Below are 24,150 nucleotides of genomic sequence, written 5' to 3'. Positions count from 1 at the left end.
AATGTAATTCTTGTAGAATGTTGAAAGAGTAGATTCACTAAAAGCACAGAAGAGGTTTGAAGATAAATGAAGATGCTATTCATTCAAGGGTAATTTCATCTTAGAACTATATGAAAGATGTTTCGCTCACACGGGGTAGCGTATGGTCTCAAATTTAAGTGCATTTTCAGCTCAAATATAATGCTGCTAGATCGATTACATTGATACGTATATCTAATCATGAAGAATTCTAGCCTTTTTCTGTTTAAAAAACAGACTGTCATTTTCTTCATCTTACTGCTATGTCTTTATTGTTCTGTTTAACAGCAACAAATCTTAAAATCCTGCTTGCTATTTACTTTTTAAAGAGAAAAGTATACGGTTGATACTCTAACTTGCCATCTCTCAGAACTACAGAAGTGTAAATTTCTGCTAAGTTAAATAGATATTTATATTAGCAAACCATTACCCTGTATAACCATTTTACATTATTTCACTAATTACTAAAAATGACAACTCCAATAGCCACCTAATTCTATTTTGAATATACTTTTCACAAATCTGTAAGATTAATTTAAATGTTTTATATACACCATACCATTTATGTGTTGAGGGATTAATATTAATACTGAGAATTTTTTTTTTTTTTTTTTTTTTTTTTTTTTTTTTTTTTGCAGTATGCAGGCCTCTCACTGTTGTGGCCTCTCCCGTTGCGGAGCACAGGCTCCGGATGCGCAGGCTCAGCGGCCATGGCTCACGGGCCCAGCCGCTCCGCGGCATGTGGGATCTTCCCAGACCGGGGCACGAACCCGCGTCCCCTGCATCGGCAGGCGGACTCTCAACCACTGCGCCACCAGGGAAGCCCAATACTAAGAATTTTTTTAATCTGCTAAATTCTATTTGCACTTTAAGTTCACAGACATCCTTCCTAAAGGTCACATTTTATACATTTAAATCATTCCAGGTGTTTTATGCATATATCACCAAAATGCTTTATAATACTTCTGATATAAAAAAGGAAAAGGTAATGTAATGTAACACATTCAATCTGAAGAATTTAAATTCAGTGATATCAAGGAAACATCTGCAGCCTCTATTTTGCTCATTTTAGAACACTGAAAAGGATCCACTAAATTCTCTCTGTCCCTTAGCTTTCCTTCTCCTAATCCTGAAAGTGAACACAGAAGCCTCATTTTGCAGAAAATGATCAAAGTGGAAGGGATAAACATACTTTAAAAAACTAAGATTTTACACTTTATAAAACTTCAAGAAAGTTATATCAATTTTAAAATGTTTTACATAAAATAGTATTCTATTAATTCTCTATTAAAATAAATGTATCACTGCATTCCCACCTATTGTATTTGTATCAGGTTTAAACTGACACTTAGAAACTACATATAACCATAAACAAGTTGTTTAAAGTAGAAAATGTATTAAACCAAACTGAAAATTCAAAATCATTTCCTCTAAAATTCTATAGGTAAGTTGTCCACTGTGACCATCTGAATGACACAACAAGTTTACAACAGCTGTAATTTCATAATCACAGTTCTTTCTCCAATGCAACAATTGACCTGCAGTCCTGAAGGAGAGATACTCCTCTTTCCTGTTCTTCCCCAATCACTACATTAGGATGTTATCATTTAACTTCAAATTAATATGTCCACCTAAAAAGCATCAATTGTGAAAAGGAAAAAGCAAGGGTCAGCTAACTGCTTATCAGCAGATCTGGCATGTTAGTGTTCATGGCCCAGTATTAATGGGGCCTATAAAAATGCTGACATTTTTAATGATTAAAGTTGGGGGAGCATATAGAGAGGCAGGTTCTCAATGGAATAGCTTAAACTATATTTTCCTACTGTTAAAATAGGACTTCGGTCTCCCAATTTATTTCCTTTTGTACCAAAAGTAAATAATTATTTGGGGTTATATGACTAGATAAAATGTTTAAAAAGCAAAACAATTTTTTTATAACAGCCTGTGTTAATAAAAACCACAAAACCTGAAGGAAAAAAAACAACATATTCAACAGAAAGAACATCGTTTTTTTCTGTTGTGTTCCCTTTCATTTTTAGAGATTAAGTAGTTATTCACAAAGGATAGGAAAAAATAAGAATATTATTTCCTTTAACCTCAGCTTAAATGTTATTCTTACTTGAAGTAACTAAAAAATGAAGAAGTAAAAAGTAAGATTACTTTTTCATTCAGCATTCTAATAATCATCAGTTTGAGACACTAAAAAATAAATTCAATAACTAAACTTTTACAATATTTAGATTAAGCCATACAAAAAAGGAAAACAGGTTTCTTTTTAAATTGGCTTCATATATATAATAAACAAAAATCCTTTCTAAAACTTACTAGAAGTAACATTTTATCATATAAAGACATTCACAAAATACGTATATAAATCTTTGAAGCAAAAATTGGCACTAATTCAGCAATCAACATCATCTTGTAGTTCTATTGCTTTCACTTTTTTCAAAAGAATTTCCCATTTATTACCTAACTTGAGCTTCCTAATAACCCATAACATAGGTAATACTACCTTTATCACATCTCAGAGATCCAAAAGCTGCAACATATCTATCTCTCACATCTTAATGTAATCCATAAATTGTAAGATATAATTCACTAAGAAATGTCAGAAATGATTTTTGAATTAAGTGTCTACTTATTTTTGGATAAAACTCCAAAGGTCTGTATCACTGGACTGGACTGGTATGCAGCAAAGTGTTACAAGGGTGGACTCTAGACCCAGACTCCCTGGATTTGCATTCCAGCTCTGTCAAGTACTAATTATATAAGTTTGGGCCAATTGCTTAACCTCTCTGCCTCAACTTCCTAATCTGCAAAATGGAAATAATAATGCTACCTACCTCATATGGTGCCTGTGTGTAAGCATTATCTATGATACCTAAAGTACACAGAACAAGACCTGGCGCATGGAGTAAGGGCTGTGTAAATTTTAGCTTCAGTTATTGTTGTTCTTATTAATATTATCTGCAGAATGGGGATTATAACAGCACTGACGTCATACAGTTATTATAAGGATTAAATGAGTTCATAAGAATTAAGTGCTCAGCACAGTGATGAGCACATAGTAGGCACTCCACCAGTGCTGTTGGTGTCTGTTTACCTCCTCAATTTCTAGGCTCTATGACCTTGGCCAGAGCTTTCCTGAGCTTCAGTTTCCACATCTTTAAAATGAGCTTAATAATAGTGCCCTACACTAGGGTTACGATAAAGATTGAAGGAGATACCACACATAAAAGCTCTCAATAGAGTGCCTTAGACAATAAAAGCATTCAATAAATACTCAACTTTAAAACAAACCTTATTTAGTATTATTAAAATAATGGTTTGTTTGAATTCAAGCACTCTATATTAACAACTTTTAGTTACGGAATGAAACAATGAATATAAAAATTATTAATGTTCATACAGATTTAAATATGTCCAAAAATAACTCTTACACCTAACATTTATTTTAATTACTTTAGGCATTACAAAGCCGGCAAGCTTCCATTCCTGATGCTGACACTGATTATGTATATTTCTGTCAAAGAATCAGGAAAGAAGGAAATAATAACCAATGTTCATTGCATGTTTACAATATGCCAGGTGCTTTTCTAAATGCTTTAATTTTTATATATATTTTACATATTTTTTAACACATTCAGTCTTCATAACACCCAGTAGGATAGCTTCTATTATATCTCCATTTTACAGATGAGGAAACTTGAAACAAAGAGTAACGTTTAAGGTATTTGCAACAGAGACCAACCACCCATTTCATTTGTGGAACCTGCTATAAAAGACAACATATACTGAATCAGTAAAGACATAAACTTCTTGGAGAAAAATCAAATGAAACATTTTCTGCAGAAAACTTTGAAGTCCATATGCATTTGCTCATACAGTATTTCTGGACATGTGCTGCCCAATACAAGAGCCACCAGCTACATACAGAGTACTTGAAATGCGGTTGGCAGAAATTGAGATGTGCTGTAAGTGTGAAATACACAACAGATTTTGAACTTAATATAAAAAAACCAAAAAACATCACATTAATAAATTATGTACTGATTACATGTTAAAATTATAATATTTGATAATATTAAATAAAATATATTATTAAAATTAATTTCACCTGTTTCTTTTTACTTCTTTTAGTGGGGCTACTACAAAATTTTAAATTACATATGTGGGCAACATTATATACATTATATATCTACTGGACAGTTGATTTAGGTTTAGGGGATGAGAGGATAGTAACAGAGAATTGTTATCAAAATTCTTTTACCAACCATTACAAGCTTCAGAGCGGAAGTAATATTATGAAATAGAAGATTTCTCTCCCCCATGTTTGTGTATGTAATACTGTGTATATGCATCTTGCCATATATATGTGTGTGTGTATATATATTTATACACACACACTGCTCATGAGAACCAGAGGAACACGCTACTCTAATACTTCAAAATATTCAACATACAAGATTATTTTATGAGGCAAACACTTCAGGTAATACCAATACTTTGTGGATGAAAGAAGGAAAGCAAATCTAAGAGGAAATAACAGCCATGGGGAAAAAAAAATTTATTTTCTTTTAAACTGAAATCATAAAATTTCATTTAACCAAAAAAAAAAAAAAAAATCTAACCACTTAGTTCCAGGAATATAATAAATGCCAATTCTATGTGGTAAGTAAAATTTAAATTTCCTGATGGCTTAACTGGCAGACTACTAAAATATCTGATGCTTGATATCTGATATCTTCTAGAAAATATCCAGTTTATGGATACCCATCACATTGTTTTGATCAATTTTATACATTTAACTGATTCTTCTAAACGGATACTGGTCCACTATATAGAAGAAAATTACTCCATAAAGTTTACATCAGATATCTGGAAAAGTCACATTTATAGTCATGGCTACTATCAGCTGTCAAGTCAAAGAATATTGAAGAAAACCAAGAATTTTTAATATATGCTGGTTAATTTATCATCTAAGTGACATACGTAGGATAACAAAAAAAATTAAAACGGTTATGCAAAATTCTGCATTTTAAATGGTTCTTATTTTCTGGTTTTAATTGCAACTGTGATTTGAGATGCCATGGTGAGAAAGCAAATTAATAAGAACCATAAAAACAGAATTACTAGATAAGGTACACACTAAGATTTCTTTTTTCTTTCCTTCCCCAGATTATTTAAAATGTTAATTTTTTTTAACAGTAATATAATGATATCTTGGTTTGTGCTGAAAACTAGTTAAACCATCTATTCTAGGGTTTCTCAACATTGACACCATTTACATTTGGGGCTGGATAATTCTTTCTGTGGAGGGACTGTCTCATGCACTGCTTCACAGCATCCCTGGTGTCTACCCAATAGATGCCAAAAGCAGCCTCCCTAGCAGTTGTGACAATCAAAAATGTCTAAATATTGTCAAATGTCCTCTTTGGGGTAGTAATCCTCCCTCAGTTAAGAACTACTGGTCTATTCCTACCCAAAATACAAATGGGACCTAATGAAACTTAAAAGCTTTTGCACAGCAAAGGAAACCATAAACAACATGGAAAGACAACTCTCAGAATGGGAGAAAATATGTGCAAATGAAGCAACTGACAAAGGATTAATCTCCAAAATATGCAAGCAGCTCATTCAGCGCCATATCAAAAAAACAAACAACCCAATCCAATAATGGGAGGAAGACCTAAATAGACATTTCTCCAAAGAAGGCATACAGATTGCCAAGAAATACATGAAAAGATGCCCAGCATCGCTAATCATTAGAGAAATGCAAATCAAAACTACAATGAGGTATCACCTCACACCAGTCAGAATGGCCATCATCAAAAAATCTACAAACCATAAATGCTGGAGAGGGTGTGGAGAAAAGGGAACCCTCTTGCTCTGTTGGTAGGAATGTAAATTGATACAGAACTACCATATGACCCAGCGATCCCACTACTGGGCATATACCCTGAGAAAATCATAATCAAAAAGAGTCATGTACCACAATGTTCATTGCAGCTCTATTTACAAGAGCCAGGACATGGAAGTAACCTAAGTGTCCGCTGACAGATGAATGGATAAAGAAGATGTGGCACGTATATGCAATGGAATATTACTTGGCCATAAAAAGAAATGAAATTGAGTTATTTGTAGTGAGGTGGATGGACCTAGAATCTGTCATACAGAGTGAAGTAAGTCAGAAACAGAAAAACAAATACAGTATGTTAACACATATATATGGAATCTAAAAAAAAAAAAAAATGGTCATGAAGAACCTAGAAGCAGGACAGGAATAAAGACGCAGACCTACTAGAGAATGGACTTGAGGACACAGGGAGGGGGAAAGGTAAGCTGGGACAAAGTGAGAGAGTGACATGGACATATATACACTACCAAATGTAAAATTGATAGCTGGTGGGAAGCAGCTACATAGCACAGGGAGATCAGCTCGGTGCACTGTGACCACCTAGAGGGGTGGGATAGGGAGGGTGGGAGAGAGGGAGATGCAAGAGGGAAGAGATATGGGGATATATGTACATGTATAGCTGATTCACTTTGTTATAAAGCAGAAACTAACACAACACCACTGCAAAGCAATTATACTCCAATAAAGATGTTAAAAAAATATATTCACTGTGCCCTGAAGTTATCTTTTCAAAAGTATAAAGATTGAAGACACTATTTCACACACAGCAAATAATTTACTTGTGCTATCCGTTATCAAGCAAGATTGCTTCTACCACACTTATAAACCCTTCATTCAACAAATATTTACTGAGTACATTTTATAAGCTAGGCACTGTGTCATTAGTATTTGAAAACTAAACTTAAATTTCAACTTCCTTATCCCCCCTGCCAAAATGGCAGTATAAAGTCCATATTTATTAAATATAACCAACTAAGAAGTTCTGCCTCTCAAAGGTTACCGTAAGAAAGAAAATACACTAGTTATAGTACTAGTGCCTAAAGATAAAATAAAGGTAAGTAAATAAAATAAACAAAATTTATATTCTTGGTAAAAATATATAAATCTTCTAAAAGAAAGAAACTTTAAAAAGCTCATACTCATACAAATAAATTATTGTCCAAACACATTTCTATCTTTTCCTTCTTTCCCTGCCTTAAACGAAATTAAAATGTACTGAATGACATACTATGTATCAGACATAGTTATTAAGCCCAGATGATTATCAACTTGAATTTAAAAAAAACAAGATGACCAAGTGCCTAGCATCATGCCTAGAATGCAGCAAAAGCAGTCCCTCTTCTTCCTTTTCTTTCTGTCCTCAAGAAGCTCACAGTCTCATCTGCAACAAATGTCACGTCTTAGATTTCTCTTTTAAGCTATCTTTTAGGTGCTATACAATAAAATCCTCTTTGTGATTCAAACTATGTAAGCTAACCAAACAGCAACTAAATATGTAAAATGTTTCAATAATTATAATTCCATAATCTACATAAACATTTCTCTTTTTTTTAAGGCAAACAATTCCCAAGTATCCTATATTTCCTATAGAGCAGGTTAAAGTTTACAGGGCCACTAAGCTTTTGGATTACACAACTGTGATATACAACTTGAAGAGTTATTATATTCAGTAAGTGGTCTGGGGATAACAGACACTAATGTAATCGATAAATATATAAGGAATGGCTGGAAAAGAATATGTTTGCTTCATGATTACCAAATGGATTAAGGCTAGAATGAGAAGAATGAGAGAATGATGCTTAAAAATATGCAGTGAATAAAACTTTACAAATAAGTTAGAAAATAGTTTTGTGCCTATAAATGAACATTCACCCCAACTAATCAATACCATCATATCTAGCCAAAAGCAAAACAGCAAATAAAGAAAATGCACCCACAACATAAGTGATGTTTATAAAAAGAATGAATAATGAAGATTTTTATGTTCATTTTACATACTGGCAACAATTACCTGAATAATATTACATAATAAAATTATACTTCACAAAGAGATGTTATACTGATAATGATAAATCACAAAAAAAATTCTAAACATACAGTATCAGACTGGAGAGGAAAAAAAATTTGCAACTCAAAATTTAAAAAATTACATTATTTACATACTTACCTGCACAGCAAGAGAAGCTGCATTGTCAGAAAGCAAAATTTGCTCCCCTGTGGAAATACAATGAAAGGTCTGAGTCAAAAGCATAACTGCTAAACAAGTAAAATACATTTATAAATGTTTTTATTTTTAAAAACTATTCCTATTTCTAAAAAGAAAATGTAATCATTAAAGTTCTATATCAATGCTGTTGTCTATATGTCTATATCAATGTGTGATTATAATTTTGATTAAATTATCATAGTATGTAAATAACAATGAAACAAAACTATTTACTCTGAAACTATTTGATCACTTATTGTATTTTATCAACAATTTCCCCTAAAACTAATTGATCACTTACTGTATTTTATCAACAATATATTATGAAAATCGCTCACTTAAAAACAAATTCGTTTTCCAAGTTTTCAAGAAACATTCCTCTTCTTTTCATTAAAATTAAGTAAAATAGTATCTCTACTCAAACCTCTCTAGTTAAAAGTAAAAGCATTCAAAATCATATAAAACCAGCTTACAGTTAATATTACACAGTGTGTCTAGGTCTGTCACACAAAAGAAAGATGACAAGTTCGCTGCAATAAAAATTCCATGCTTAGAAGACTAGGGCTGCTGCCTATTAGTCTTCATTACTTTGCAGTCTTCTGACAACTGTAGCAGGCTGCTGAGCCCCAAATGGGGTCCATAATGTGACCTGATGATATATGAAGAGCTGCTAAAGGGAGCCTGAACCATCCTAGCCTATACATTTTAACAGTTCCTTTTTACTGAGAGCCCACTTTACCACAGGACTTCAAAAATCTGCTGTGTCAGCTATTGGCACAGTAAATCTGCCAACTGCTCCTGCAACCACATCATTTTACACTGCCTACAGCAGCCAATATAATGAGTCAATAATAAACTAAGGACCTTATAGGCCATGAATAGTTGGTTTACACTGGCAGATATAAATTTAGGTAAAATCTCCTAGACAAATTATACAAGGGAATCCCTTCTTTACGTTTTATGTTCTCTTTGCAAAGGATTATATTATTGAAGGGTGTTTTTGGTAATAAATATATTTTGATACAAAGCCATTTTTAACTGAGAACAAGTACCTACCTTTCAGCTGCTGATATAATGTAGCATTTTCAGGCCACGGTTCTGCAGCTGTGGAAACAAAGCAGTGATAATTAGGCACATAGGGCAAAAACATATCAATAACCAACCAAATTAATAATCACATACATTTGCCTAGAGCATTTAAAGTCAACTGCCAAGGATACCTTAAATATGGCAACTAGTCATACTACTTTAGATTCTATGGGAACCTATATAAGCAGGTTAGATAATTTCTTTTAAGTGAATGTTTAGTGGCAGTTTCATTTTTTATGGGGAGGAGGTGGAAGACATCTTGCCCAATCAAAAGGGAAAATTTTAAAAATAAAACAGCCTAAATGCTACTATTCCTTTAGCCTCCTTCAAACACAGACATATCCAAAATGTTACTCATGCATATAAAAAGATACTGAATTTCAGTTCACTATCAAAAAGAAAAATAGTGAAGCAATATTTATAATATTTTACTGTAAACTTTTAACGAAGTAAATTTTCAAGACAACACTGTATGAAAGAATCAAATACATCTCTATCAGGCTGTGCATCTTTCCTCATAAGCTGGTAGTATTTAAACAGACAGAAGAATCCTGTTGTTGTCTACATTTCATTGCCTTGACCTCACCAACACCATCTCACAAAAACAAAGGGAAGTAACATGATGAAGCAGTTAAGTACCTACAATGTGAAATAGAGCTGCTAAAGCTAATTTTAGGCCTGAAGCCAGGCTTGACCTTGACTCAATTTCTCATCCAGAGAAGACTCCAACTACAAAGAGAAGATTAGCAACCTACCAGTGCTTGGAAAAAGCACTAGATTTGAATTTGTCTAATCAACTGCACTTAAGAAGCAATGCCTCCACTGACAGAATATACAGTATATCATTTGTTGAATTCTTCTTTGTAAAAGCCATAGAACATCAGAATCACCAATTCTAACACTCTAACTATATTTGCTGTCAGCAAGAAAGTCAAATATGAAATTTGATAATAATTGGTATTTTTCTTACTGTGTTTAAATTAATACAGTCTGTGACACAGTAACAAATTATTTTTTAATATATACTTCCAGCTGGTTTTTTAAAAAAGAAACTTATACACATGAAGCATTTTTTTCTTAAGACTGATCATTTAAGATGCACTAAAACAAAACAGTCTTACGAGTGGGAGGGAGGGGTGGATGCCTTAATTTCCTTTTACTTCCACTTTAGGATGAAAAGAAAAACATTGTATTATTGTAAATTATAAATTTTGGTTTGGTCTGGGCTACACAAAATTAAACTCATACTTAGGGATAATACATGAAGTCACCAAGCAAATAATGGACCATACACAGTTTTGCACACTGTTATCACAGTATTACAGACCTCCCTTGACCTATCATGGGTTTACATCCCGATAAACCCACTGTAAGTTGAAAATGCATTTAATATACCTCACCTACCAAACACCATAGCCTAGCCTAGCCCACATTAAACGTGCTCAAAACACTTACATTAGCTTACAGTTGGGCATCTAACACAAAGCCTGTTTTATAATGAAGTGTTAAATATCTCATGTAATTTATGGAATACTGTACTGAAAGTGAAAAACGGGATGGTTTTATGGGTACTGAATGGTGGTAAGCGTATCAGTTGTTCACCCTCTTGATTTTGTGATTTCGTGGCTGACTGGGAGCTGTGACTCCCTGCTGCTGCCCAGCATCAAGAGTATCCAGTTACATATTGCTAGCCCAAGCAAAGATAAAAATTCACAACTTGAAATACAGTTCCTACTGAATGCGTACTGCTTTCAATCTATCATAAAGTCGAAAAATCGTTAGGTCAAACCGTTGTTAAGTTAGGGACTGTCTGTATACATATACATAAAGGCTACTGAATTTCAACTCACATACCAAAAAGGCAGTGCAACTAAATATTACTATATGTTAGTGTAAACTTTTTAACAAAGTAAAATTTCAATAAGAACCCAATTAACCTGTGTAACAGTTTTAAAAATAAAAGTCAGGGAAACAAAAACAAGCTGACATCAGCAATTTACTAAAAAATAACCTTTTAGGATAAACTGTATGATCAGCACACCTACACTGTTTACATCTATATAAGAAACAATACAATGAGGTTCATTCATTGTAAGAGTCTACATCATCAAAGACTCAATTATATGCATTATATTAATCTTATTAAAGAAAGCAATAAGGCATAGGAATAAAATTTACAAAAGTTCCAAAGACATTGAAATTAAGTTCCTTGAGGGCACAAATGTGTCATATGCATCTGTGTATGCCACACTGTGCCATGTTTTGCATACAGCTGGTGATCATTAATTGTGCATGGAAAGAAAGAAACCTACCAGTCAATCCCCTAAACATTCTGGCTAATCAAAGTTTTACTGAACTTAATTATCAACTATGTTAAAGTAATAGGGTGCTCTAATTAAATATTCTGGTAATTTTAACTTTTGGTTAGCTATTTTGTGTACATATTAGACATGAATTACAAATTTTCAAAACAATGGAAAAACATACATTTAGCATTAAATATATGCTGAGTATAATTTAAGTGTTCTTTGATAACTCAGAAGCTACATCACTACTCTGCAGTATCAGAGTTCTCATACGAATAGGAACTTCCGTGTTCAGTAATTCCAGTTAAAAGTTCATTTATCATCACCCCCTTTCTCCTGATGTAATACAACCGACATATGTAAAAGTAACAGAAATCTTGCAACATATTACCCGACTGCAAGTAAGAACAAAGGAGTTATCTACAAATACTAAAAGCTCTGCTATTAAGAACCTAAAGCTGGAAATGGGGATGACAGAGTATATTTTCCTTGCTCCAATATACAAACTATGTTCCAACTCAGGAATTATTATTGAAAGTAAATTCTCAGAAAGTAACTCTGCCAAAACATTTGATGTTATCTTCACAAACTGAACCTATCATTTAAAAAGAGAAGGGGGCCTCCCTGGTGGCGCAGTGGTTGAGAGTCCGCCTGCCGATGCAGGGGACACGAGTTCGTGCCCCGATCCCGGAGGATCCCACATGCCGCGGAGCGGCTGGGCCCACGAGCCATGGCCGCGGGGCCTGTGTGTCCGGAGCCTGTGCTCCGCAACGGGAGAGGCCACAGCAGTGAGAGGCCCGCGTACAGCAAAAAAATAAATAAATAAATAAAAAATAAAAAGAGAAGGCAAGTAGGCTGATATAAACCTATATAACCATGCTACTTTAGCAGCTTGGAATTCCAGTATATCCATAGTCCAGGAGGCAAGAAATAGCAGAGTATGCAGGGAATGATCCGGGAATGAATGGCATGGGAGAAGAAATGGCTGGTGTGTTGTTCAACAGAGAGACAATAGTGAAAATCCTAAGTTGTGTGGCAATGGATCTACAGATCAACCATGTAGGTTTCTTTCTAGGAAATGAGCTTTCATAAGTAAATCAATGAATCATGAACATTATCCACACATAACAAAGTACAAAGCCTATTTCTTGGTTTGGGTAATATTAATTAAAGCCTTTTCGTTGAGAATGCCTGTTATGTGAAAGACAAAGTCCAAAAATACAATTTCTTCCCCACTCCTCTTTCCCAAGGTTAGGGAAGTTAATATCCACCCTTGTCCCTGATCATGTGTAAAAGAGAGGGAGATTAAGAATTCAAAATCATAGTACTGACAACAGACCTTAAAAATCTGCCGCATTTTAAAAGAAAAATCTTTAAAAATAAATAATAAAACATTTTCATCTCTTACTAGTTTTACTTTAGTCAACCTAAAATGTTTTAGACCACAGACTAATTCAATAGCGAATAAAATTTCATGACTCACCTATCCTATTTTCCATTTCTACCACCAAAATCTCTCCCTGATGTGAAGAGGCTTTTTAAACCTGCCTTAGGGAAGGGCCAGGCTTAGAAATATAGAAGGTGAGGATAAACGTTTCTGAAAAGGAGACTGATAGAAAATGAGGATTGAGAGACAATGTTGTCCAACACTGTCAAGGTGCCAATTACTGGTATTATTTGCATATCAAAAGTAATTTTTATGCTTCATACACATCAGTAGTTTGTGTGGCTCTTGGAATAAAGATCGACTTGGCCTTACACATCAGCCTCTCTCCCTCTCTGGCCTCATCATTCCTCTCCACCCACTCTATACACCAGCCACAATGGCCTTCACCCAGTTTCTGAATGCATCACGTTCCTTCCTGCCCCAGAGATTCATTTAAGCTGTTTCCTCTACCCTGGAGCTATCTTCCCCTCCTTTCATGTCCTTACATCTCAGCAAAAACATCACTTCCTCAGGTTGGGCCAGCTTCATGGACTTACAACCTGAACAGCTGCACAGGGCCCATACTTAGAAGGGCTCCACGGGTGCTTTTATGTTCTGCTGTGCCAGTCTTGAGGCCCCTGTTCTTTTAAACAGGGGCCTCATATCTTCATTTTGCACTGGGCCCTACAAATTATGTAGCTGGTCCTGTCTTCAGGGAAGACTTCAGTGACCTCCGGAATAGTTCAAACCCTCTCTGTTTCAAGCTTGAATAAGATGCACACTTCTTTGATCCACTTATCACAGTCAACACTTTTACAAGGATTTGAGGACTACTTGTTTACCTCCCCCACTAGAAAATAAGCACATGAATCCAGTGTTCATATCTGATTTTTGCTTACCACTTCATTCCTAGAACCTAGCACCAAACAGGCAATCAGTAAATGCTGGTTGAATAAATGTTTGTGTTTACTATTACTACTATCATTATTATGATTCTGTACTGTTTAGGCTAAGAATGAATCAGGGAAGATAAGAAAACTACACAACCTGGACAAAAAAAGGGAAACTTTTACCCAGAGAACTCCAATACTACAACCAATAACACAACTATAAAAATGTTAAACAGCTGCCTGAAATAGTTGGCAGAATCTAATCCTGTAAACTTACCTATGCACTGACCCTAAAACTGGAAATCTGTTTCTATGTTTTATACCAAATATACAATTTTCACTGGATATTACTGTTGAAATGCTCCTAAGACCAACACAAGGCCCTCAACCATCTGACAAGTCTTCTCACTATTCGCCTTTCCATATTCTTTAACTCTAACATAGGGATTATCACTTTTTAAACTCTCATGTCCCCATCAATAAAATACTTGAGGGGGCTTCCCCGGTGGCGCAGTGGTTGGGAATCCGCCTGCCGATGCAGGGAACACGGGTTCAAGCTCTGGTCGGGGCAGATCCCACATGCCGCGGAGCAGCTGGGCCCGTGCGCCACAGCTGCTGAGCCTGCACTCTGGAGCCCGCGAGCCACAACTACTGAGCCTGCGTGCTGCGGCTGCTGGAGCCCGTGCTTGACAACGGGAGAGGCCACCCAGTGAGAAGCCTGCCCACCGCCGCGAGGGGTAGCGCCGGCTCTCTGTGCTAGAGAGGGGCCGCGCACAGCAACTAAGACCCAACGCAGCCAAAAAAAAAAAAAAAAACCTTGAGTATGCAGACCCAAATAGATTTGGAAATCATATGGCTGGTATTCCTAAGCTAATAAATCATGCACATTATAAAACATACACTAAAAAAGAAAACAGTTAAAAAATAAATTGAAACCTAAGTTCCAATATTTTATTCCTGTACTTCAAAGGACTGTCCTGCATAAAACAGGGTGTATATATACCTCACCCCACCTTGGAAAACACTGTTCTAATTAAATAACTACTTATTTGAAGTTTCAGCAGGGAACCCAGCCATTCACGTACCCTTGAACAAAGAAGAGTCCTCCTCTATTCTAGTGAAATCACCTTTTTTGACCACGAAAAAAGCTTGGAAAGAACACACACAAATTAATGGGGGGGGGGGGGATACCTGCCTACCCATCTACCTAATAATAGTACCCTTGTATCCTACCAGAGTACTTAAAATTTCCCCCATATACTTCATACTTCCTCACCTTAGTGACTTTGCTCAAATTGTTCCCCTCGGTCCAGAATATTCCTTCCCCACCACATACCCAAATCCTACACCTTTTTCAAGACCAAGCTTAAAACGCTACCTCTATCAAGAAGGCTTTTGTAACTAAACAAATCTACTTTCTCCTTTATCTATACTGCTCATAGCAGTTTGTACTTGTCTTATATCATATATTGCTTTCTTCTCTATTCTATTATTATGTCAATAACTTATCTCTGTTTCTAGGCAGTAAGTTCCCAGAATGTGAAAATTCCTATGGTCCTGAGATTATTTATTAAAGACTAGGCTTCTCAATTGCTCCAAACTTGAATATGGCATTTATAATAATATGTACAATACATGCCAAAATATGAAATTCAAATTAAGCAATATTTAAATTTTTTTGGTCTAAGTATCATTTAAAACTAATCTTTATCACAAGAGTTCCAAAGTAAAACTACCCACCTTTCAGAAATGAATTCTTTCACAATCAGAAACTACTATATCATTTTCATACCAAAGCAATAACTTACTCCAAGATACTCTTAGTGACCTACATTAATTCATGCTTGAAAATTAGAAGGACTTCTTATTCCCTAGCAAAAGGTCCATGAAAGTGTTTATCATTTTTATAAAGAAGAAATATATTCCTATTTTACAGGTATAAATAAAAATCTAGAAATAAAGCAAATATCAGAACACCACATAACTTTCTATCCAAATAACATTATTAAAGGTCTTTTAACCCCTTTATCCTTTACTTTCTTTTCAATTTTGCCCAGGTAAAACTGCCCTGAGTATTTTACACTAGTGTCTCTTTTACCAGGAGCAAAGGTGATTCCTCTTAAAGTCTCAGCCTTTAGTGATAGCTTTTTTTATGCAAAGGAATGTTTTTAAATTTTTCAAAGATATTTTCTACCTCCCATAAGTATTTATCTTGGAGGAGAATAAAGCTTAGAAAGAGAGAGAATATATACTTTTGGACTTTTGAAAGCCCTAATATAAAATAAACAATACATAAATAAATGAATTTGTGCTAGAAATACACACATGATAAAGCAAAACCCATAGCCCCCCAAAATACATACTTGATTCTCATTTAATTATCTTTAAGGTACCTATTATTTTTAAGCTTTATCAACCAATATAACAAAAACATCAATACTCTTTACTACAAATCCATTACAATTTTTAGAGAAATGACTACTGGCCAACAAATTCACATATGTATATACCTAGTTTTCTTAAAGACTCCATTTTACCTGCAGTATTCTCTATAGTATCAAGTTGGGTGATAAGTCATTCTGGTGGCAAATGATCTACCTATTCCATTCAATTCAGGGTATTTCACAGTATGAAAGTGCTATGACCTAATAAGTCTAATTCTAAAGTCCATCTCTTGATGATCTAATCTAAAAGGACAAGAGAAGGGCCATAAAAAGAGATGCCCTCTGTTGTCGGGGTTTTTTTTTTTAATTCTTCATTCTTAATGTACAACATGACTCCTCTGGCGTATGAATGTAGGTGAAGACATAATTTGTAGGATAATAGGCACTAATATTACATGCTGCTTCAGTACTGTCATATTTCCAATCCATCAAATAGATTAATGCTATAATAACTGTACACAAAACTATCATTTGTGCACTAATGAAGTCAAACCCAGTTTATCCTTAGGCAACTAGATTCCAAAAGCTCATAGATGTCATCTCTTCCTCTTCCAAAGACTATTTAGACAGTCTAAAGGAATAAGAAATGCATGCAACCTATCTCCAAATTTGGATGTCGTTCTGCCAAAGGTGTAAATGCAAATATGACTAATATAACAAAATGCTCAAAGAACATTTGACAGCTCTTAAACATGGACAAGTTACTGCAAGACACACAGAGAAAAGAAGGAAATAAATATACTGTTTGACATAAATACTATACTGATGATCTCAGTGATATCAACATAGACACTAAGTTCAACACCTGTCAAGTTTTAGGCAGTTATGATATGAAGCCTTCATTTAAAATAGATTTTTAAGATGTTTAGAGTTAAAATATGATGACATGTGACTTTATCAAAGCTAGAATTTTAAGAGCTATATATTAGATTCAACAATTCAGACTGCAAACTATAGTACAATTCAAAGATGTGTAAGCAGGACATGACTCTTCACACAATAAGAGTTTAAAATCATTCTCAGACTTCCCTGGTGGCACAGTGATTAAGAATCCACCTGCCAATGCAGGGAACATGGGTTCGAGCCCTGGTCTGGGAAGATCCCACAGGCCGCGAAGCAACTAAGCCCATGCTCCACAACTACTGAGCCTGCGCTCTAGAGCCCGTGAGCCACAACAACTGAGCCCACGTGACACAACTACTGAAGCCCACGCGCCTAAAGTCCGTGCTCTGCAAGAAAGAGAAGCCAACGCAATGAGAAGCCCGAGCAACACATCGAAGAGTAGCCCCCGCTGGCTGCAACTAGAGAAAGATTGCGCACAGCAATGAAGACCCAACGCAGCCAAAAATAAATAAATAAATTTATTTTTTAAAAAAATTCTCCCATCACCTCAACAGTTGGAGACCAATGTTCATGTCAGAAAGTGGCTCACGTATCGCACAACCCAGGGAATATACCCAATATTTGATAATAATTATAAATGGAATATAACCTTTAAAAATTGTGAATCACTACATTGTACACTTATAACTTATACAATATTGTACATCAACTATACTTCAATTTTTAAAAATTTTAAAGAAAGTGGCTCATGTTAGAGAATGGAGAGGTGTAGTGCCATGCTGTCATTTCCATAAACCTAAAATAGTTCCAATACTTAAAATACTGACAGGTAGTACTTTGTAACACAGTGGTAAGGCTACTCTCTGTCTTAGTCCACTTGGGCTACTATAACAAAATACCACAGATTGGGTGGCTTATAAACGACAGAAATTTGTTTCTCACAGTTCTGGAAGCTCAAAGTCCAACATCAAGGTGCCAGCATGGTTGGGTTCTGGTAGGAGACCTCTTCCAGGTCACTGACTGTGGACTTCTTGCTGGGTCCTCACATGGTGGAAGGGGCTAGGGAGCTCTCTGGGATCTCTTGGCACTAATTCCAATCATAAGGGTTCTGCCCTCATTACCTAATCACCTCCTAACGGTCCCCACCTTCTAACACCATCACCTTGGGATTAGGGTTTCAATGCATAAATTTGGAGGGGACACAAACATTCAGATCACAGGAGCCACCTAAAAAATATACTGCAAGGAAGTGCAGATAGAAAGATTAAAGAATACCTTAGGGCTTCCCTGGTGGCGCAGTGGTTAGGAATCTGCCTGCCAATGCTGGGGACACGGGTTCGTGCCCCGGTCCAGGAAGATCCCACATGCCGCGGAGCAGCTTGGCCCGTGAGCCATGGCCGCTGAGCCTGCATGTCCAGAGCCTGTGCTCCGCAACGGGAGAGGCCGCAACAGTGAGAGGCCCGCGTACCGCAAAAACAAACAAACAACAAAAAAAAAGAATACCTTAGATTGAAATAAGGGTCCTGAAGCAAGGAGCAGACATTCTAAGACAGACTAGAGAAGTGTAAGACAAAAATACAAAGGGATTGCCAAACTTTGGAAGAAGATACACACTAGAACCATCCCCTTGGCTACAAGTTATCATCAGTCCTTAAAAATTTGTTGATTGACATCAGAATCCACTGAATATTCTTTATTGCTTGTTGCATATGTCTAGTAAACTGTACACAGCTCTCATTTTAGAAAGCAAATTAAGCCACATTCTACAAATCCGTTTTATCATTCAATAAATATTCACAGAACACACACACACACACCCTGAATATAATGTGCCAGGCACCATTCTAAGCACTAGGGATAAAATTATAAAGAAAATCAAGTGGGCTTCCCTGGTGGCGCAGTGGTTGAGAGTCCGATGCAGGTTTTAGGCCGATGCAGGGGACACGGGTTCGTGCCCCGGTCTGGGAAGATCTCACATGCCACGGAGCAGCTGGGCCTGTGAGCCATGGCCACTGAGCCTGCGCGTCCGGAGCCTGTGCTCCGCAATGGGAGAGGCCACAACAGTGAGAGGTCCGCATACAGCAAAAAAAAAAAAAAAGAGAGAAAATCAAGTAACTGCCTTTAAGGCACTTAGACTTTAGTGGTACCATATGGCCCATCTCCCTATCTGTTATCTTTATAATGTTTCAAGTTTAAAACTCTAACGAATACTGGAGCCTATCTGAAAATAACAATAAAGATTATCTGATACACCCATAACAAGGCTTAATTCTGTCTACATGTTACACAGAACTAAGAAAAAAATTACATAAAACAGTGCACAGGGCCTCCCTGGTGGCGCAAGTGGTTGAGAGTCCGCCTGCCGATGCAGGGGATACGGGTTCGTGCCCCGGTCTGGGAGGATCCCATATGCCGCGGAGCGGCTGGGCCCGTGAGCCATGGCCGCTGAGCCTGCGCGTCCGGAGCCTGTGCTCCGCAACGGGGGAGGCCACAACAGTGAGAGGCCCGCATACCGCAAAAAAAAAAAAAAAAAAACAGTGCACAATCTCCAGAATGCCAAATGAATGCCAATTTACTGAGCCCATAGCAGACAAATCATCAACCCCACAAATCCCTCATCAATATCTCCAACCACCTGTTCATTTGTAACAACGTGGTAAACAAAGGACTACAATGATTCAAAGTGAGGGCACATGAATGAATGATACATTAGAATTAATATCCAAGGCAAATGGGTTCTAATATCCTGCCATTCAGGAGGCAGAAGAAGGAAAGCAAAACAGATTGAAAATTCAGGAAAACTTGTAAAGGGCAGAACTTCTCTCTTACAACCAAAGTTGGTGCCCAAATGAAACTAGAGAATAATGAGAATCTACCTCTTTCTGGTCAAAAACTACCTAGACTGCTACTGAGGCAGATGATAATGGTGGGGGGCGGGGGGGATGGTGACAACAGTTAAGAGTCCCTTAAGACTCTTACAGCTAGTATCTAGAATATACAAAAAACTTACAACTCAATAACAAAGATGACAAATAACTCAATCCTTTCCATGGGCATAGGATATGAATAGACATTTCTCCAAAGGAGATACATGAATGGCCAAACAAGCACATGAAAAGATACTCGATATCATGAGTCATTAGAGAAATGCAAATCAAAACCACAATGAGATGCCACCACCTCACACCACTAGAATGGCTTTAATCAACAAGACAGACAATAACAAATGTTTAGAGGATGTACAGCATTTGGAACTCTCACACATTGCTGGTGGGAATATAAAAAGCTTGGAGGTTTTCAAAATGTTAAACACAGAATTGCCATTATGACTCAGCAATTCCATTCCTAGGTATTCACCCAGGAGAAATGGAAAAACATATCCACACAAAGATTTGTACAAGAATGTTCACAGCAGTGTTATTCACAGTAAACAAAAGGTGGAAACAACCTAAATGACCATCAACTGATGAGTCAATAAACTAAATGTGGTATATCCATACCACAAAATACTATTTGGCAATAAAAAAAAGAGCCAAGCATTAATATCTGTTATAACATAGATGAACTTCAAAAGCATTATTCCCAGTGAAAAAAGCCAGTCACTAAAGAAAACACATTGTATGATTCCATTTATATGAAATGTTCAGAATAGGCAAATCTACAGAAACAGAAAGTAGGTTAGTGGTTGACTCAGGCTGGGATGGGAATGGGAATGACTGTAAACAGGCAAGAAATTTCTTTTGGGGGTGATGAAAATGTTTCTTCTACAACTGGATTGTGGTAATAATCACAACTCTGTAAATATATTTTAAAAATTAATTGTACACTTTAAAAGGGTATATAAATTATACCTCAGTAAAACTGAAATAGATTTTAAAAGACTTATTGCATTTATTGTGCACTTAAGTGCTTGACATAGTAACTACCTCACAACAACTTTATGATGTAGACACTACTATTATTATCCCTATTTTACAATAAGAAAATTAAGGAACAACCATAAGTAATTTGCCAAAGTCACAGTGACTAATAAGTGACAAGAGCCAGGGTTTGAACTCAGGTAGTCTGGCTCTGGATTCAATGAACACAGAACTGTATTAGCTAACTTCTTACAAAGCCCACAAATAAACGTTCTTAGGTAATAATTATAATAATTAATTAATTATAATTAAAGAAATTACAATCATCCTACAAGAATGGTTCTCAACCATTAATGTATATGAATCCCCTAAGGAACTTTGTAAAATTGCATATTTCCACCAAACCCTAAACTCAGAGATTCTGATACTGTAGAAACGAGGGTCAAGAATCCAAACTTGCCACACACACGCCAAGTAAATCTGATGCAGATGGTCTGCGACCACCATCAAAACAAAAAAAAAAAGTACTGTCCACAGGACATGGAGTACACTTGAAATAAGATTAAGTTCTTTTCACCCCTTTGATTCATTTGCCTCATAGAATGTGGCAGTAAGGATCTATGCAGATTAATTTTATTCAAGAAGATTTTTACCCATCTTATTCTACTTAAGTATTTGTGGATATGGCTTAAAGCCATGTTTTAAAACATGCTTTAGTAACATGTTGAAATTTAATAGTGTTCCAGAATAAGCTTTTAAGACTAATGAACTGAGGCTCTGCACTTGCTTTGGAACCAAAAAGTGGTTAAATGATAGTTTTTCCATTAGATGTAATCAATAAGGAAAGTAAAATTAAGTTAGTAGTTATGAGACTTGAACGTGAGCCATCTGAACCCATCTATGTGACACTAGAGATCAATTTCAAAATGGTATTCAAGGATCAATTTCATAAAACTGACAAACTTCTGGAGGTTAACAAGGGTGAAGAAAACAAATTCACAGCATCAGCAAGCCAATAACTCAGGCTAAAATGAATACAAGCTAAACGGAAAACCTTCCATTCTTAGTAAGGATTCATGTGTCATCCTCTCAAATGGTTATGTTTAGACTTTTCCCCATTATAAAAAAGATCCACCATTTTTCATTGATTTCCAATAAACAGCAGGCCAACTCCAGGTGACTATGAATAGATATGAACCTTGTAGCTAGGACTCAAAATTTGAATTCTCTTTTTAAAAATGGTAATCTGTAATTCATAAAAGAGGAAACACTGACACCATGTCTGAACTTTTCTCAGAAATAGAGATGAATATGAGATCAATAGCAGAACTATGCAAAAACAGCTGGTTAAGATTAAAAGTGCAGTATCTGGCCAAAAAACAGAGAGAAGACAAACAGTCCCACACAAGTATCAGACCTCAACATTGTTAACAGTGTTACCCTTCAAGATTTAATGGTTCTCTAAATCTAATCCTAGAAAATGGAAAATAAATGTCCCTCCAACTATGAAACAATCCTCCCCACTACTCTAAACCAATTACAATCACTGTAACAATAGTACCTATTATTTTAAGTATCTGCCCTTTTCTAGTACATGACATATACTCACTCTCTCATATCAAGCTAGGTAACCAAAGAACTCTCTATTCCTCCTCCCTCACTCCTCTCAGCTAGCCGTGAAACAAATGACTCCCTACAGAGGATGTGATCTGTTGTTATACCTGCAGAAGTCTTGGCAGAATTGCCAGATTCCCCAAGAACAACAACAACAACAACAAAAGAAAAAACAAACAAGAAATAAGATAACATAGACTAACCATCACAGAATCCCTTCATGAACAGAAGCACAGGGATAGAAAATCCTGAGAGAGGCTGAAAAAAAATATATTAAAGCATTTAACTAAACAACCATAGGTTATTAAACTTGGAAAATGCACCAGGGACTATGATAAATAGACAAAGATGAATATAAAACTGCCATTACTCTCTAAGATCTAATTTTGTTGAGCGCGTGGGGGGCACAGAGCAGAGGGAGTGAGAAGAGGTGACTGAGATGCACATAACCATTTACAATACAATAAATGAATACAGGTGTTGTAGGGAAAAAACATAGGTCTTGAAGTGAGACATGCCTGAGTTCCCCTCCCAACTCTACAACTTATTGCCTAAGTGACCTTAGCCAAGTTGCATAACCTCTTCTTGCCTCATTTACTTCATCTGTAAAAAGGGGAAATATCATCTACCTTGTAAGGTTCTTGGAAGAATAAAATTAGATAAACTACGTAAATGCCATATACAGTCTCTAAGCTCACAGAATGTACTCAATATCAATTATTAATATAAGCATCAGACCAGAGGGATGTATAAAGCACTATAGGGATCCTCTTGAAGAAATAACAATCTGCTTGAGGAAGACAGGAAAGAATTCACGAAAGGAGACGAAATATGAACTGGGTAAAAAAAATAATCACAAGTGCGCTAGACAGAAGGTGAGGGGCAGGGAGAGTTGAGATGTTCACGAAATATCTAACACCCCTAATTCAGTTTGTATTTGTTTCAATGGATCTGTCCAACACAAGAATGTAAGTTCACCAAACTCAACAACTGTTGCTCATTTTTGTACCCCAGCACTTAGCAGAGCACCTAATGCAAATTAGATACTCAACCTAAAAACGTATTCTGTGGGAAATACAAGCAGGTCTTTTGCTATCTAAAGCCTAAAAGATACCTGACAGCAAAAAACTGCTATAAGTCTGGAAATAAAACCATCTAACCAAATTAGGAATGATAACATCTCAGGTTAAGCCATGAAGAAACTTCTCTGGTTTATAAAAGTTCTTAGAGATAAAAATATATAATCAGTACAAAAACATAGCTAAGTGTACAAGCATAATGAAATGCTTTTTATGGTTTCTATTTTGCTAATGCAGTTACAGTTAATGGAATTGCCATGACAAAATGATTGTTTTTATGAAAAGAATCTTCTTTATTACTAACCAATCAAATTTCATTTTTATTACTGATGTAGGAAAGTTCAAAACCATGATTCATTTATAGAGCATACAAAAATAAGAAAAGTGCTCAAGAATAGAGTACAGGATCATTTACAAAGCAATAAAAAATTAAAACGTGCATTTCTCTTACTGGCAAG

The 24,150-nt window shown here is 35.9% G+C and overlaps 1 protein-coding gene across 1 annotated transcript in view; it reads right to left on the bottom strand.

Moving 5' to 3' along the window:
* The window catches only part of MTX2 (metaxin 2), a 63,764-nt gene that overhangs the window by 31,103 nt on the left and 8,511 nt on the right, over positions 1-24,150 (bottom strand). The window contains exons 2-3 of the mRNA XM_060106454.1: positions 9,198-9,245; positions 8,103-8,149 (exon numbers count right to left, since the gene is read on the bottom strand). Of these exons, the coding sequence (XP_059962437.1) occupies positions 8,103-8,149; positions 9,198-9,245 (95 nt within the window). The remainder of the gene's footprint in view (positions 1-8,102; positions 8,150-9,197; positions 9,246-24,150) is intronic.

Source organism: Mesoplodon densirostris, chromosome 8 (genome assembly GCF_025265405.1).
Source record: "Mesoplodon densirostris isolate mMesDen1 chromosome 8, mMesDen1 primary haplotype, whole genome shotgun sequence".
In the NCBI taxonomy this organism is placed as follows: domain Eukaryota; kingdom Metazoa; phylum Chordata; class Mammalia; order Artiodactyla; family Ziphiidae; genus Mesoplodon; species Mesoplodon densirostris.
Note: the sequence above shows the minus strand (reverse complement) of the source record. Positions and strands in the feature narration are given on the sequence as shown.